The following is a 16,435-nucleotide window of genomic DNA, read 5'->3' as shown; positions in this document are numbered from 1 at the left end:
TTTCCTGCACATAGCTGGACTGGCTCAAGTGGCCATGCATTAGGTATCTCTACTTTTCAGCCAATAATGGCCTAAAGGGAGAAATCTAAAGACTTTTGAAGGTCCAAATACTTGGTATTTCTGTGTGTAGTTGATTAGATTTGCAGAAAGAACACCGGTTTAAGGTAGTTGCTTTAAAAAATGCAACTAATTTCTACTATTTTCCTCTCCAATGTGTCTTTAAAAACTTTAAGCAAAATTCATCATTAAAATGAATAGTTTAATTATAATTATGTTCTCAATAGAGGACAGTCACCCAACAGAGATGTTCATTTCCAAATCAATGATACTGACAACAGATAAAACAGTGCACTCCAACACCTTGGATCAGATTCCTGACTCTGTCTGAGTCTTAGTTAATTACACTTTTTCTGATTCTATTTCCTCTTGAGACCAAAATCAGGAGAAACTATCTGGCTGTACAAAAAAATGGAATAACAAATGAGCTACAGCTTCTAGCTCTGACACGGTTTAGAGACACTGCAATGAGAAGAGACTTCTTTAAGCAGTCTTTATACCCATTGCTCAGCTGGACGATCCAGACACAGGGCAAGTACAGAACAAGGTCAAGGAGTTGATCCACATGAAACAGCTGTTCAAAATTTCCCTTTCTTCCACCCACCTTCTCCAAATACTTTAGTTATGCCATGCATGCTAGAGGCAAAAGGCAGTACATAATCAATTGTGGCTACTTTTACTAAATGTGAGTCTAAAGCCTTATACTTCAGTTTCTCCTGAAGTTTGACATGACTGTCAGGACGTTTGCATATTACTGACTGCTTTTATCAAAAAATATGGATTGTGTTTTATCTAGTTCTTTCAGTCCTTACAGAGAAGGCAAAAAGTATAAATGGGACACGCTTGACCCCAAACAGTGAACAGTTACTAACAACACCATTTATGAGTACTATAACGGTACTCTATATGAGAGCATATTGTACTCTAGAAAGGCACAGGATAGGCAGAGCTTTAATCTGATGCCAAACTATCAAAGCACTAGTCAGCCACCCAACAGTGAACAGAAAACCATTACTGAATAGCTCTATAACTTGAATTAAAAGAAGCCACAAACACTCTCTTCATCATTAGACTTGATTATGAACTTAATTTTGAATGATTAAAACAGTTTTTATGTTGACTAAGATATAAAACAGCGTAAAATCTTTGCACAACTAAATCATACGTGCATTTTTCAAGAAGCACCTACTGGGATCCTAGTCTTAGAACAAGTAAGCTATTAATACAGCTCAAGCTGCATCCCTCAGGAACAGGTTGTGGGAACATTTTACATCTAGAAAGCAAACAAACGTTGAGCTCAAAGGCAATTCTGTCTGAATGCTCAGTCTGCCAGCACATGAAGTACATATACTAATGGAGATAAGTATTAGAAAGTCATCACTAAATATTTGGCTAATTACTAAATAAGATACTCGAGTGTCTGTTAATCACAAAACTAAAACTGTTTTGCACAGTGGAAGAAAATGATACTCCGATAAATTACTAATGCAGATTTTTGTTTTAAAGTATATTTGCATCAAATTAAAAGAGATTCTGAAAACACTAATTATTTCACATTGAAATATGTCATTAATTCAAATCACCAAATTATACAATTTAATTATTAAAGAAAGATTGAGTAGAATTGTGATCCTTGCCCTTCTCCCAGAGATGTCAATGACAGTTTTTGCACTGATTTCTTTGAAAGTAAAGCTGGATCCCACCTCCTCTAATGGCCATTAATCACTTTAAAATTGAGCACAAAAACTAATAATATTGTTGTCAAATTCATAGCTTGAGAAATATAACGTACTCTATTGTAAAGTATGTTAAGATTACTTCAGGATGTTAATTATCTGCTAGTGGCAATTTTAAAGATTAATGGTGATTATTGTAATTTTTTTACACATTAATAGACAGTGACATATAGACAATAACATATTATAGTTACATACATACTTATACATAGACAACTTTAGCCACTGTTTAAAACCCACAAATATAAACTTTTATACACAAATGTACATGTAATACGGAGTAAAATGCTGTTTGATGACAGAGTGTAATATACATGTGAGATATATTTTATACTTAAATATAGTATTAATGTTATGCGCTAGAAAGATTTTTACAAATATAAATAGGTAGATAATACTACAGTATAAATTACAGTATGTAGCTTTAAATTAGAACACAGATCAATTCATAAGCCTTCAAAACAGAATAAACTATTTGTTTTTGCTACCTACTCAAATGATTTCTGGTAAATTTCAAAATTTTCCCCATGATATTTTACTGAGCATTATACTGTTCCCACTGGAGGAAATGGCAGTTTCCCACTTAATTCTACGAGGGCAGGAGCAATTGCTTAATAAAACTACACAGACTACATTACACATGCATTATTTTTTTCACTGTTATCAAATAAAGCACCGGAATATTTTTTAAAGGCAAGAGGAGACAGCAAAGAGTAAGAAAGTGAAAAATATTAGTGAATGCTATCGTACCGATTTCCATGGTCCCCGATGCCATGAAACCTCACCAGGGCAAGAATGCACATTACACTGTGCCATATTAGGTGGCTTGTCGAGAATTTCACAGTTTTGATCACCCAGCATTTGGCCAGTAGGAAGCTGACAGATCACCAGTCTTGTCTTTATTCCATCTCCACAGGTCTGAGTGCACTAAAATACAAAATTTTAAATACACCATCTCTGTTAAGAGTCTTCATAAACCATTAATACAAAAAGATATAGCAGTAATCTATACATGTAATTATTTACTACGTCTATGTCCATAATTCCCGGACATCCATTATAAGAATGGGGTACTGACAGTCTAATCTTTTATAATGAAATGACAATTTTTTCAACAAATAGTTTACAAAACTACATTTCTATGCTTTATCAAGTAAATGTCTAGTCACGGTAACAAGAATAATCTGCCCTATCAATGAGAAATAATTACTTGTGAGAATAAATGTATGGCTCTTTTATAGTAAGAAAAGGTGGAAATCAGTTATAAAAATGGTGTCCCCACCAGACAAGACAGGTCTCAGGTACTGAACATATTTTGTCATAGTTTATTTTACACAGACAAAGTGTCAAATATTTATAGGGTGTGGTTTATATTTTGAATTTCCACTGCTGTACTTTACAGTGAAAAAATAAAAGCACACAACAAATTTGGTCTAGAAATTTCCCAAGTATGTGTGTACACGGCTATAAAAAATTTATTCTATGTTCATTCTAGTTCCACTTCTCACATAATTCTCTAATTCTAGTGTTTTCAGGCAATAATATGACCTAATGAATTATTACAATCAATCTGATCAAAAGTCAGCATGTTCCAGTAAATTAGAATTTCTTATTTAGAGGATTCTGAATTAGACATGACCTGCTGTGCCTAAGTCTGCAGCTGTGGTCTGGAAAAAAAAACCAATACATTTAGACTGACCGTAAGAACTAAATGGCTAAAACTGTCCAAACAAACAAACAAAAAATCATTTGATCATTTTTTTCTTGTATTCCTCATCTCTAGATATTGAGGTATCCAAGAATAAGCAAGAACCAGAGCAGAATGAATGCCAAATTGACCAGGTACGTTTTTTCTCTCTGTGGTGTTTGAGCAAGAATGGATAGTCAAGTCTTCACAGTACAGAGAATGGAGAAACCTTTCTTTGTCAAAGAATGTATTCTATCACATCAAAACATTCAAATTTAAGAGTGGGGGTTGCCACTCTCATGTCCAGGCTCAGCTTGCTTGCTAGATGTGATTTTATTTTTAACTTTAAATAACAAGCTATTTAACCCAGGCACACCTTTTACATGCACGACCATATTTTTATACCTACTAATTCATAGCTACAACTCAGTATTTTTTTTCCTTTTTCTAATATGTTCATACCAATGAGTATGCTATTGTTTGCAAGTATTCTAGTCACTACTTAATAAATTTGAGGTAAAATAAAACTTTAACTTAGTTTCTTGAGTTCACTACTTCTGTGGTACTTATTACAGACAGTGTTTTTCCTCACCCAATCTTTTTGGAATGGAAGATAATTTTGGATGAGTCAAGATTGAAGAAACAACTGGAATATTCAATTCTAAGTTTTTTACAGTAAGTATATATTAAATTGAAAATGGCCAGACAAGTATAAAAAAGTCTGGAATTTCTAAAGTTATCCCTATACTACTGTTTAACAAAATAGGATGGCCTAAATCCAATCACTTTGAACAAACCGAGCATCATGCAATACTTGCTTCTTCTGGATGTAAATGAGGTACCCATATATACCCTACAATCTAGATTTGATCAAGGAACAAATTTTAGATAAACATATTGAAATAGATTCTTTTTAAATTCCATTCGATTCTTTTGTTCCATTCACACAAATAATTATTTTACTATTTCTGACTTAAATGGTAAATAATGTTTCCTTTTGAAAATGAAACCATCTTACTTCTCCCCAGTTCCCAAAGTTCCAGCGTGGGCAGGGTCCAGAATCACAGTGTCTTGACTCTGGTGGTTTTGTTGCCTCATCACAATAGCTAGCACTTCTTCCTTCCTCATCTTGACATACTACAACCCGACGGTGAAATCCACCTGCACAAGTACTAGAGCACTAGCAAAACATGTGAACATATGTATCACTATTGTATAATGAGCAAAATGTACAATATGTTAGTTAAAACGATTTATTTTTTATCTTAGTATTCAAAATGGGAAATTTTCAAATAAATATTACTGTTATTTACAAGTATTTTAAAGTTGAAAACACAAAAATGCCTTCTAATTTGACCAAATTCTTTCTGCAATAACATTTCTAGAAACATTGACACATGCTTGACAAAGCACACAGATTTTAAAATTTTCTTACCGCTCCCCAGGGTCCGGTTCTCCATTGGTATCCTCCCACAGAAGGACGGTTCCACTGGTTGACATTATCTTGTGGATAGCGTATTGGAAGGTAATCTATTTCTGGAAAATGGCTTGGATGGTCATGTATTTTAGGAACATGATGATAAACGGGTGGACACGGCGGCATGTTACATTCTTGCTCTTTGGAAGGGCGGCCTTCAGGATCACAGTAATTCTCGTTGATTTGTTGATGATAGTTGACACAGATAACTTGCCTCGTTACTACTCCACTACCACATGTAACTGGGCACTGGCCAAAAATTAATCCAATATTTGTGATAGAATACTGGTGACTAATAATTAAAGACATTTATATTTACTTTTGGCAGCAAGAAATGTATACATTATTTTTTTCAAGGGATGCAGCTTCAATCATGCCTGTACAGAATAAGAAGTCCCAAATTCTAACCAGAAAATTTGCCCAATAAAGACACTAAAAAAAATACAAGCAATACTTACAGGGGACCAATTTCCAACTTGCCACTCTCCACATGGGCTAAAGCAGCTTGAAATTTCAGCTGGTCGTGGTAAATGAGCACAGAAAGATTCATCTGCTATTCCTCCATGAACATCTCTGCAACTCACATAGCGAGCACGATCACCTTTCCCGCAGGATGCAGAGCACTGTGAGAAAACAGCCCATGCTCATCACACTTTAGGAGAGAAAGAAGACCAAAAAACGACCATGCAAGCAGCTAAAATACTAACAGCTTAGTACTGGTTTGAATTCAGGATGAAGCTCTGACAACCAGATTCCCATCTCACACTGATACAAACACTAAGAGCCATCCATTCAGGGAGAAGGTGGAAGCATTTTCCTTTGAGGCCCCTTTGATGCCTTTATAGTTGAAAAGTGCAAGGTGAATTTAGTAGTGAGCTTCTGAGTAGCCTCAGTCCGTGCACTCGTTACAGCTATTTAGTTAAAAAAATTATGCAAAGATATATTTTGCTTTAAGCTTTGCTAAGAATTTCAAGGCTCTTATTTTTCAAATTATATAGATAATTTTTTTCATATCTCTGCCAAATAAGAATAATTTGATAAGTCATTTCAAAAATCAAAGCCTCTTTAAAATTTTTAAAGATCTTTAAAGACAAAACTGCTTACTGTTGCTATTCACACAATGGACTTAAATAGTTCTTTAAAATGAAAAATGTTCTCCATAGTCAGAAATTAGTCCATTATTTTTAAAACCCATTTCCTTGAACACTCTCAATCACATGAAAGCTATTTAGTTCAGAACTCCAAACTCTCAATTTTTTCCTTATTTTCTCTGCTAAGTTTGCTTGGAGTGTCAACTACTTCCAGAAAAAGAAAAAAATCTTTAGAAAAGGTAATAATCTTGTTAAAGAATTACCCCAAGCAGATTTCAGTCTGAAAGATATACTGATGAGAGCTTCACACAATAGGAAAATGGGTGAAAAAGTGAAGGACAGTTTTGCAAGCCACGACCACTATTACATAACATACTGGTGTCCATGATCCATATCTCCACTGAGTCACCTTCCCCATATGAATTAGAGGAAGTGATGTAGTCCATATTTTTGTATTTTCTGGACAAGAGGGTAATTCACATTCCTGTGGGGGAGAAAAATAACACTTACTGTAGTAACTAAACCCACTGACTAGTAAACAAATATTCCTTATGAAATAGACCAAAATTAAGAGAAAGGCTAAAGAAGAAGTGCTTTGGGACAAAAGATAAAGGAAGAGAATCATATAACATATTCACAGAGCCATAGAATGAAGGTTGCATGATGAAGGTTGGAAAGGACCTTTGGAGATCTAGTCCAACCCCACTGCACAAGAAGCATCTCCTAGACGACGTTGCACAGGGTCACGTCCAGGCAGATTTTGAAGATCTTCAGAGAAGGAGACTCTGCAACTTCTCTGGGCAACCTATTCCAGTGTTCTGTCACCCTCACAGTCAAGAAGTTTATCCTTAAATTCAGGCAGAACTACCTGTGCTTCAATTTGTGGCTGTAGCCTCTTGTCCTATTGCTGGGCACCACTGAAAATAGACTGTTTTTTTCAGACTATTGAAAGAGAGTCTACTCTCTCTCTACTGAAAGTCTCTCAGACTACTGAAGAGGAGGGGCACCTCCAACTGGACTCAACCTCATTTATTATCACCCTCTGTCATCCAGTCAGTTCTCAATCCACCTCCCTGTCTACTCATCTAACCCACACTTCCAGAGCTTCCCTATGATGATGTTATGGGAGGCAGTGTCAAAAGCCATGCTGAAGTCTAGGTAGACACCTACAGCTCTCCAATTGTCCATCCAGTCAGTCATCCCATCGTAGAAGGCTATCAGGCTCGTCAAACACGACTTCCTCTATCTCTCTCTTCCCTTTCCTGTCTCCAATCTCCAAATTGTTCTTTTTTTTACGTAATTCCTCAGAACAAAGTTAAAGCAAAGAGGCAGTTTCAGTACTTTTGCACATTCCAGAACTCATTTTCCTCAAATTCCTTCCAAAAGTCAGCAGGCACTATTTGTACTAAAAAGTACAATGAACTGAAAAATACTGGTTTACTTACCTGACTGTCTCTAGGACGAGTAGCAGCATTACATTCTCTGTCATCATCCAAAATAACTCCGTAAGTCCCAGCAACACATTTGACTGCACGCATCTGGTATCCGTGGCCACATGTTACAGCACACTGTTAAAGTCAGTAGTTTCACATATTTGAAATAACATAATATTTACTTAAATTTATTTTGAATTCAGTTTTCTCTTTTAAAACTCGTTTTACCATGAGTAGGAATTTAATAATTAGAAAATGATGTCCCACATTTTTTTTTACTATAGTACTGCTAATTTAAAATATTTTTAAAATTTAGCAATAATCTTAATATCTAATGAACAACTACTGTCTTACATGCCTAAAGACCAGCCTAGAAATTCAGAGAATTTGTACGTAGCTTAAAATTTTAGAATTCAGTTTGTAAATCATATATATACCTTGCATACTAATCTAACCAAAAAAGCCTAGCAAGTGAGCAGTTAAGAAGTACAGCTACCATAATCTACCTTAAATCAAATGAATCTCTTTCTAAACTCCACTGATAATACTGTTCAGCTGATGGTCCTGCTTAGGCCTCGCCATCCTCCATAGCAGATATACTGGTTCTCTGTATTTAAACAGCAAATATTTCTTAAGACCCTGCTTTATGTCATGATTTGAGCCATCCAAACGTATCAAAGCCTCATGAAATTGTGCCTTGTTTTTGAATTAATTTTTGGTGACAAAAGCTCCTTCTCCAATTAATTCATCTTTTTCTAGAAATTTGAAGCCTCTCTGGTACGTATTAGACGAGCATCATCAGACAAAAGAACATATTCTTGAACTGAACTTTCATATAAAGAGACAGAAGTTCTTTTTTCATTGAAGATCATATACTAAAGATATTCAGTCAAATATGATGTCATTCTGCCTGCTATTATTAGCATATATCATTCTATGTTTTAAGTTAAACATTTAAATAGGTCAACATATTTGTAAGTATTTATACTTATATAAGTATATACAGTATGTACAATTTACCTGTCCAATTCATCCAAATCCTTTTCTATCTACAACTATTTTCATTGATTTAGGGTTAGATAGCCAACGGGAGCAGAAGGAGACATGAATCAAACCACTTTAAACAGCTCCAATATAATTATTTAAACGTCATTTCTCTGTATTCAGCAAAGATCTAAAGGCAAAAAGTCAGAAATCCTTAGGTACTCACTGCTCCCCAAGGCCCTACTTGCCAAGATGCACATTCATGAAGTTCACATGGTGTTACTGATTCCGGTCTATCATTTCGATTACAAAAATCATCTCTCAGTTGTTCATCATTAAGATGGCACCATACTTGTCGATGTCTCATTCCTTTGCCACATGTAACAGAACACTGTAAAATTATATTAAATTCACTAATTTAAAGACATGAAACCATTTTTTCAGTAGCCTAGTGGATTATAAAGAACACATAAATGATGAAAGCAACATAAGTAATGCAACAAAAATAGTTCTGTGAAGTCTTTGGATGCTATTAAATATCAGCCCAAATACATAAAACTGACCAAGATTCCTTGGTCCACTGTTAAGTTTCTAAAGCTGTAAAACTATGAAAACATTGTCCTATTAATTTATTTCCATTAAAAATGTATACTTATTTAAAATATGAATGTATATTATAGCACAGCTTTCATAGAAAGAATATTTAAATGAACTCTGATCCAATTTTATCCATATAATTTATAACAAAACAGATATAATAGTTCACATTGCTTTATAAGAAAGGAAGTTATGTATAGGACTGTACATAGGTCTACCATAAGTAGTTTCACTATCCCTTTTTACTGTAACAACATGTCAGAGAGAAAAAAAAATATTGGTGTGCTTTTCACAAGTTTTTGTACTATCTGTACAACTGGTGTGTACAGGTAGCTGTGCTGCCATCCAGAGGGACCTGGACAGGCTGGTGAGTTGTGCAGAGAGGAACCTCATGAGGTTCAATAAGGACAAGTGCAGGGTCCTGCACCTGGGGAGGAATAACCCCAGGCACCAGTACAGGTTAGGGGTGGACCTGCTAGAAAGCAGCTCCAGGGAGAGGGACCTGGGAGTCCTGGCTGACACCAAGTTAACCATGAGTGAGCAGTGTGCCCTCGTGGCCAAGAAGGCCAATGGGATCCTGGCCTGCATCAGGAGGAGTGTTGCCAGCAGGTCAAGGGAGGGGATCCTGCCCCTCTACTCAGCTCTGGTGAGGCCGCATCTGGAGTACTGTGTGCAGTTCTGGGCTCCCCAGTATAGGAGGGATGTGGAGCTTCTAGAGAGGGTCCAGAGAAGAGCAACTAGGATGATTAAGGGAATGGAACATCTCTCATACGAAGAGAGGCTGAGTGAGCTGGGCCTGTTTTCTCTGGAGAAGAGACGGCTCAATGGGGATCGGATTAATGTGTATAAGTTCAGGAAGGGACAATGCAGGGAGGAAGGGGACAGACTGTTTTCACTGGTGGCCAGCGACAGGACGAGGGGTAATGGCCACAAGCTGGAGCACAGGAAGTTCCGTCTCCAGATGAGGAGGAACTTCTTTCCTGTTAGGGTGACAGAGCAGTGGAACAGGCTACCCAGGGGGGTTGTGGAGTCTCCTTCTCTGGAGGTCTTCAAAACCCGCCTGGATGCCACCCTGTGCCACATGCTCTAGGTGTGCCTGCTTGAGCAGGAAGGTTGGACTAGATGATCTCTAGAGGTCCCTTCCAACCTTAAATATTCTGTGATTCTGTGATTCTGTGTACATCAACAGAATCCTAGCCCTTAAGTATTTCTACTTTCCAGGTTACAAAAGTAACTAAGAAAAAATAAACAAACAAAAAAAACCCTTTTGTTTTAGTATTGATGACCAGTACCAAGTGAGTTCTAAATTTTACATGGCTGGTTACCTCACTCCACTCACTAAAAGACCAGCTCGGACACGAGAATTCATTGCAGCTCTGTGTTACGATTCTTGGAAGTTTGTGGCATTCTCTCTCAGGAAGATGACGACCCAGATTGTTCATACAAAAAGCTTCTCTGGTTCTGATACCTCTTTCACAGCTCCTTGAACACTGCAGTGTAACACAACAATATTGTGAACAAGAAACAAACCATAATAAAAAACAGCTCAAAATACATTACCAGGATCAAATATGAAAAATATCAAAAATCATGTAGCAAAATTACAGCTTGTCTTGCATCCATTTAAGCCTACACACTTAATATATGTGTACCAGAGATAAGTTTGGCATCTTGCTAACTATTTCCAAGATAGCACTCTTTAATTAATATTAAAGCTGAACTTGTACTAACAGTTTTTTCTTTAAAATACTTAAAGAACTAAATTATTAAAACTCTAAATAAAAGATACAGCTTGAGCAGTCAGATCCTCTCTGCTGACTTCCAAAAATAAGCTGCAAAAATTTGCATATCTACAGCTTCTCATGAAAATATGAGGAATTTTGTCCAATAGTTATCTAAGTATAGAGCTATTAGCTCCTCTTACAACACTGGACTTGTCAAACATTATTCTCTTCTAGTTGCTTAAATGGAAAAAGAAAGAATAAAAATAAAAATCTGATCTGAACACTAACCAGAACTATAATGGTACAATTATAAGTTTTTGAATTTGTACCTCTGACCATTCTGTGTAGTGCCAACTTGTTAACATACAGTCCCCATGACAGGCCTCTCTGGTTGGTGGTTTCTGCTGATCAGCACAGTATCTATCATCCACTGGGGCACTGAGTCCTTTTGCAGCGGAGTACTTCATGCAAAGGATTTCTAAAGAACGATACCCTGGGCCACATTTGGATGTGCAGTCACTTTTGCCAACATTATACCACCTACAAGGATAAACTGTTATAGAAAACTAACTATGTTTTAAAAAATAAATGCAAAGCACTCAGAGAATACGGTTAGAATTGCAGTATAAACATTAATTTTAGATAGAAGATAAATATGATTGTAAGGCCTATATGAAGACTGGAATTTACAAAGTGATAGAAATTTGACTCCTATACTTGAAAATTCTTTTTAAATTTAAAGTATTTTTTGTATAAATCTCCCAATTGACTTTGAAAAATACAAGCTATTATTCTGATCATTCATCCTCCACACATTTCATTGTGCACTTTCTCAGAGTGCAGAAACATATGATTGTGTTCCAAATTAGTCCCAGCTGTAGGTACAATTCTAGTGAAAAACATATTCTGCCCAGTAATACTGATTTTTATTCTAACTTTGGACCTAACGAATAAAAATTAGAAAGCTATGGAGTACTATGTAGTTTTAGAGATGAAAAACAAATGCATGCGTCCATTAAATCAGCAGACTTAAGGAAGGGAGCAAGAGACTGATGGAGAGAGGAAGAAGTCTGAATTATTTTGTTTTGATCTCTATCAACAAAAATAAATAAGACCACAATAGCTCCATCAGCACAGAACATCTTTTTACCTTAATTCACATTCTGTATTACACTCCTCAAAGACTTCTGGTACAGAAGGTGCAAGTTCACATCTTTGATCAGACACTACCACATGATCACTTTTACGTACGCATGTCATTCTCCTCCTTCTAATACCTTGTAAAGAACGCATGAAAGCAAAAAAGGGTTAAAAGATGAATGCCTTTCCCCACTAATATCTGATTTATAATTTAGCAATTTCATGGCAATATCCTATTAACACTAATGTTTGTATACAGCAGATTCTGCACAAAAATATTTACTTAGTCCAGCTGACTAAATTCCTGTGGAGAATATCCTTGTCCCAGTGACATCCACCACCCCCTGATGGCTCCCAGCCATGCCCCCATGATCTCATGAGGGCACCAGCACCCAGAACACTGCAATACAAAGTGCAACAGTTCATTTAATCAGCAGGCTAAGTATTGCAAATGCATCACATCTATCCTTGGATAATTACACAACTATGTTCATTTCAAGGCCATGATCCTTTTCTTAAGGTGGCACAAAATTTGAGCATCAGGTACCTGGAAAGGTTTCCTAAAGTGCTGGAAGTACCAAAGTTGACAGCTCTACATGTCTAGCACATGAGCATGTCTACAACCTGACACAAAACCAGAAGAAACTTATATCGTCTACCTGAGGTATAGACATTTCTAGCATCTGCTATATCTATTATTAAGTGTACATAAACTTTAAACATACAATTCATATACGTTGCGGCTCTGTTTTTCACTAGAGTGACTTATAGAACACTAGACAAAAAATATAAAAAAAATCTAAACCACATTTATCTCAAATAAGAGAAAAACAAAAAATGATAAAAGATACCAGAAAAATCAGGTAGTGGATATCTGGAAAAATGATAATAAAAGAGTGGATAGATAAGATCTATAGCTTAGCAGATATAGAATACCATGTTTTCAAAGATTCAAAACACCTGGTTGAGATACTTCTTATAAATCACTCCTATGGAAAAAAAAAAATGATGAACAATAGAATTTTGAATATAGGATTGCACTGGATAAATACTGAAACCAGGTAACAGGAATCTGAAGTCAGTCTGTCCTTAAAAGCTTTGTGTACCTAAAGTTTACTGAGCGTGATGAGTTTCTCCCTTATTGCTAGGGGTGACAAAATCCCAACTACTTAAGACTAGCTCCTTTCCAGATGTCATCAGGTCTTCGGTTCTGAGGAAGAAAGAATCCACAATACCTTGGCACATTCTGCTGCAGTCCTGCCAGGGTCCAAAAGGATCCCACGTGAACAGATCGTTTCTGTCTTCTATTGGGACACTGAATGAATAACGTACATCAGGGTTGTATAAATTCCCTACACACAAAACCTTAATTGAGATAAAATAATACCCACTTTTAGTGAATTTGTGCATGACATAAACTAAGAACATTATGAGCACATAGTAAATTTTCAAAATAATGAAAAATTCAAAAATTCACCTGTAAAATTAGCTCTTCCTCAATTCTATCAGTGCTGTTAATTCGCTCTATAGTGTTGTTTGAACCATTGTACTCAAAAATAGCCCCCTGTATGTTGATTTCTCTTTTTGACATGCTTACAACAAAATTTCCATTCAAGATAAAATTTCCATGAACATCAGATAAAGCTGTAAGTAAAATAAAGTACTGGGAATAAATATTTTAATTAAAAGGTTTTATCAAAAAAAAAAAATCAACACTTAGCTTTATGTTGTTCCATGCATAGCATTTTAAAATTCATGCACTGATCCCAACCATGAGTTACTCTCACCTAAAGAGATGCCATGGATTTTCTCTGCATTAATAATATTCAACATTAATACTTGTTCTGTTGAAATGCTAAATATAATAATCACTTTTAACCTTTGGCAGGCCCTGTTAGTTCACTCACAGTCTTTTAATAAACATGGCCACAACATACTCAAAAACTGTCAGAGCTATAATTCATTTTCTGACAAATAAAACCATTTTTCTTAAGAAATCTAGAAATTCTTATTAACACTGTAAACACCTACAAAGAAAATCAGGCAAATCATGAAACCCTGTCATTTCATATTTGCTCTAAAGACTTTTGATAACAGAAGTCTAGAGCAGATCTCTGGAAAGCACACACAAACCATCTACGAGTGCTGTGCAGAGCATGCTGTTACCAAGGTAGTTGTCATCTTCTGGTTTCCCTGAGTAGCTGTGCTGACGAATATCGATGTTTGTTGCTCCTTTGGGAATATTCACTACAACATTGTAACCTGCAACATAAAAATTCACAAACTAATTATACACAAAAATTGTCCCATACAAGTAAATATGAACCTTCCAAACCTAACCTACAGTTATCTAGTTTTAATTTAAAAAAAATGTAATGCACCAATGACAACACTTCTGAATATCCTAATGCTTTAGAAAGGAAATGTAAACATTTTTATATACATCATTATAAACATATATGATGAGAAATATCATTAATTTTTTTTTTAATAAAGTTAGCTGAACTGAACTCTAAAAGTGAACTGAACTCTAAAGCTAAATGAACTGAAAAGTCTCTAAAGAGAATGACTACTGTGAAGAGCAGTCTTGCTGGACTCAGGGAAAAATGGTGGCTGTTCATGGAACTTACACAGAATTCTCCGTAAGTCACTTAACCTACTGTACCTCAGCTCCCTCTCTGTAGAACTGGGTTAGCTTTTCCTTGTCTTACAAAAAATATTGCATGACAGCACCCTGAAGAACAAGTCTACTGCAGTGCTGCAGGTCATAAGTATAAGTAGATCTATCAGATAAACTAGCTATTCTTGATCCATGCTCTGCCACTCAAAATGTTACTGGCCTGGCTTCCTCCAGAAAAATATAGGCTTCAAAAAGAAGTCATTCTTTCCTGTAATCCTTCTACTAGTATTAGGGTAGTCTTGTCTTCAGGTAACAAAATAATCTGTGTCAAGATCTGCTTTTTAGAAAAACTGTTGCTCTTGCTCACAATCATAGGTAAAAAAATGCTGCCTCTCACAGATGCTGCTTACATATCCAAAGAGATCCCCATGTTTAAGGAAAACTAAATATGACGAAAATATGAAACAAAAAATAAACACAAATATGTAATATACCTTTTGCTAGAATTTCCAGATCTTTTTCTGTATTTAAGATCGCCTTGTCAGGATTTAATTTTGTTTAGTTAGCTCATCTCTGTGGGTATCAAAATAATCAGCAATCTCCTTTTCCTATGTATAGGAGACTGACTGCTCCATGCTTTTCATTTAAAAATCCTATCCCATGGACTTAGAAGGCGCGTTTCAATCTAAGACCAGGCTGGTCACATTTACCAGCCGGGGGCAGCACTGCAATTGCAAACTGACTGCTTGCTCTGGATAAACACACAGCATTTGGTCAACCTGCCGCCAGATAGGTAAAAACTATGAAATACACACACAGAAAAAGCTTCCACGTCACACACTGAACAGCTTGTGGTAATACGGAGGCAGAAGAGAAAATAAGAGAGAATATATATATGCATATATATTTTTCAGATAATCTCAGATATTCTAGTTTTAAGAGGCAGTAGCTAACATAATAACTAAGTACCCATAATGAGATTACTGTTTCCTAATTTGAGAGCCAAGTAAACTGGTGTTTCATTGAATTTCTGATGACTTTCACTTACTGCTTAATTGCATAATGACTTTATTATAACTGTATGACTGCGAGGACATACCTGTGATCCCACATGCTGCTCTTGCCTGATTTTACATTCTGCTTTAGTAAAACGGTTTGTGTGAGTATGGAAGGGAATAAGGAAAGTGAAAAGGAAAAAGGCCAGGTTCACAGAGCTAAGCATTCTTATCTTCTGATGCCTAACCTGAAAAATCTTTTATATTGATATACTGATATATTGACATGAACATTTATGTTACTATGTAATTCCTGTACTACTTTTAAACTAAAAGTTCCTTCATATGGTGGAAAACAAAAACATCCATAGCTGTTTACTCAGATTGATCAAAATATTACATTCTTTTCCTTTACTTTGAGCAGACATTCAGAAATTCAGTCTTTAATACAAAAGGTGATTGTGCCTTCCAATTTCTCAAAAAACAAAGACACAAAAAAAGTTACATATATATATTGACCTGGATGAAGGGCTGGGGTGCTCCCTCAGCAAGTTTGCCGACGATACCAAACTGGGTGGAGTAGCTGATAGCCCTGAGGGCTGTGCTGCCATCCAGAGGGACCTGGACAGACTGGAGGACTGGGCGGTGAGAAACCTCATGAGGTTCAACAGGAGCAAGTGCAGGGTCCTGCATTTGGGGAGGAATAACCCTGGACACCAGTACAGATTAGGCGTGGACCTGCTGGAGAGCAGCCCCACAGAGAGGGACCTGGGTGTCATGGTGGACGACAAGTTGACCATGAGGCAGCAGTGTGCCCTGGTGGCCAAGAAGGCCAACGGGATCCTGGGGTGCATTAAGAAAAGCGTCTCCAGCAGGTCAAGGGAAGTGATCATC

At 36.3% G+C, this 16,435-nt stretch overlaps 1 protein-coding gene across 1 annotated transcript in view; it reads right to left on the bottom strand.

Annotated features, from left to right (window-relative positions):
- Positions 1-16,435, bottom strand: part of ADAMTS20 (ADAM metallopeptidase with thrombospondin type 1 motif 20) — a 94,860-nt gene that overhangs the window by 33,061 nt on the left and 45,364 nt on the right. Inside the window, exons 15-27 of the mRNA XM_026050272.1 lie at positions 14,093-14,188; positions 13,404-13,570; positions 13,162-13,291; positions 11,937-12,063; positions 11,116-11,326; positions 10,388-10,552; positions 8,692-8,856; positions 7,494-7,616; positions 6,425-6,532; positions 5,416-5,580; positions 4,916-5,206; positions 4,499-4,660; positions 2,544-2,720 (exon numbers count right to left, since the gene is read on the bottom strand). Coding sequence (XP_025906057.1) covers positions 2,544-2,720; positions 4,499-4,660; positions 4,916-5,206; positions 5,416-5,580; positions 6,425-6,532; positions 7,494-7,616; positions 8,692-8,856; positions 10,388-10,552; positions 11,116-11,326; positions 11,937-12,063; positions 13,162-13,291; positions 13,404-13,570; positions 14,093-14,188 — 2,087 coding nt within the window. The remainder of the gene's footprint in view (positions 1-2,543; positions 2,721-4,498; positions 4,661-4,915; positions 5,207-5,415; positions 5,581-6,424; positions 6,533-7,493; positions 7,617-8,691; positions 8,857-10,387; positions 10,553-11,115; positions 11,327-11,936; positions 12,064-13,161; positions 13,292-13,403; positions 13,571-14,092; positions 14,189-16,435) is intronic.

The sequence above is a fragment of the Nothoprocta perdicaria genome, unplaced genomic scaffold, assembly GCF_003342845.1.
Source record: "Nothoprocta perdicaria isolate Ctin4 unplaced genomic scaffold, notPer1 scaffold_67, whole genome shotgun sequence".
NCBI lineage: Eukaryota > Metazoa > Chordata > Aves > Tinamiformes > Tinamidae > Nothoprocta > Nothoprocta perdicaria.
Note: the sequence above shows the minus strand (reverse complement) of the source record. Positions and strands in the feature narration are given on the sequence as shown.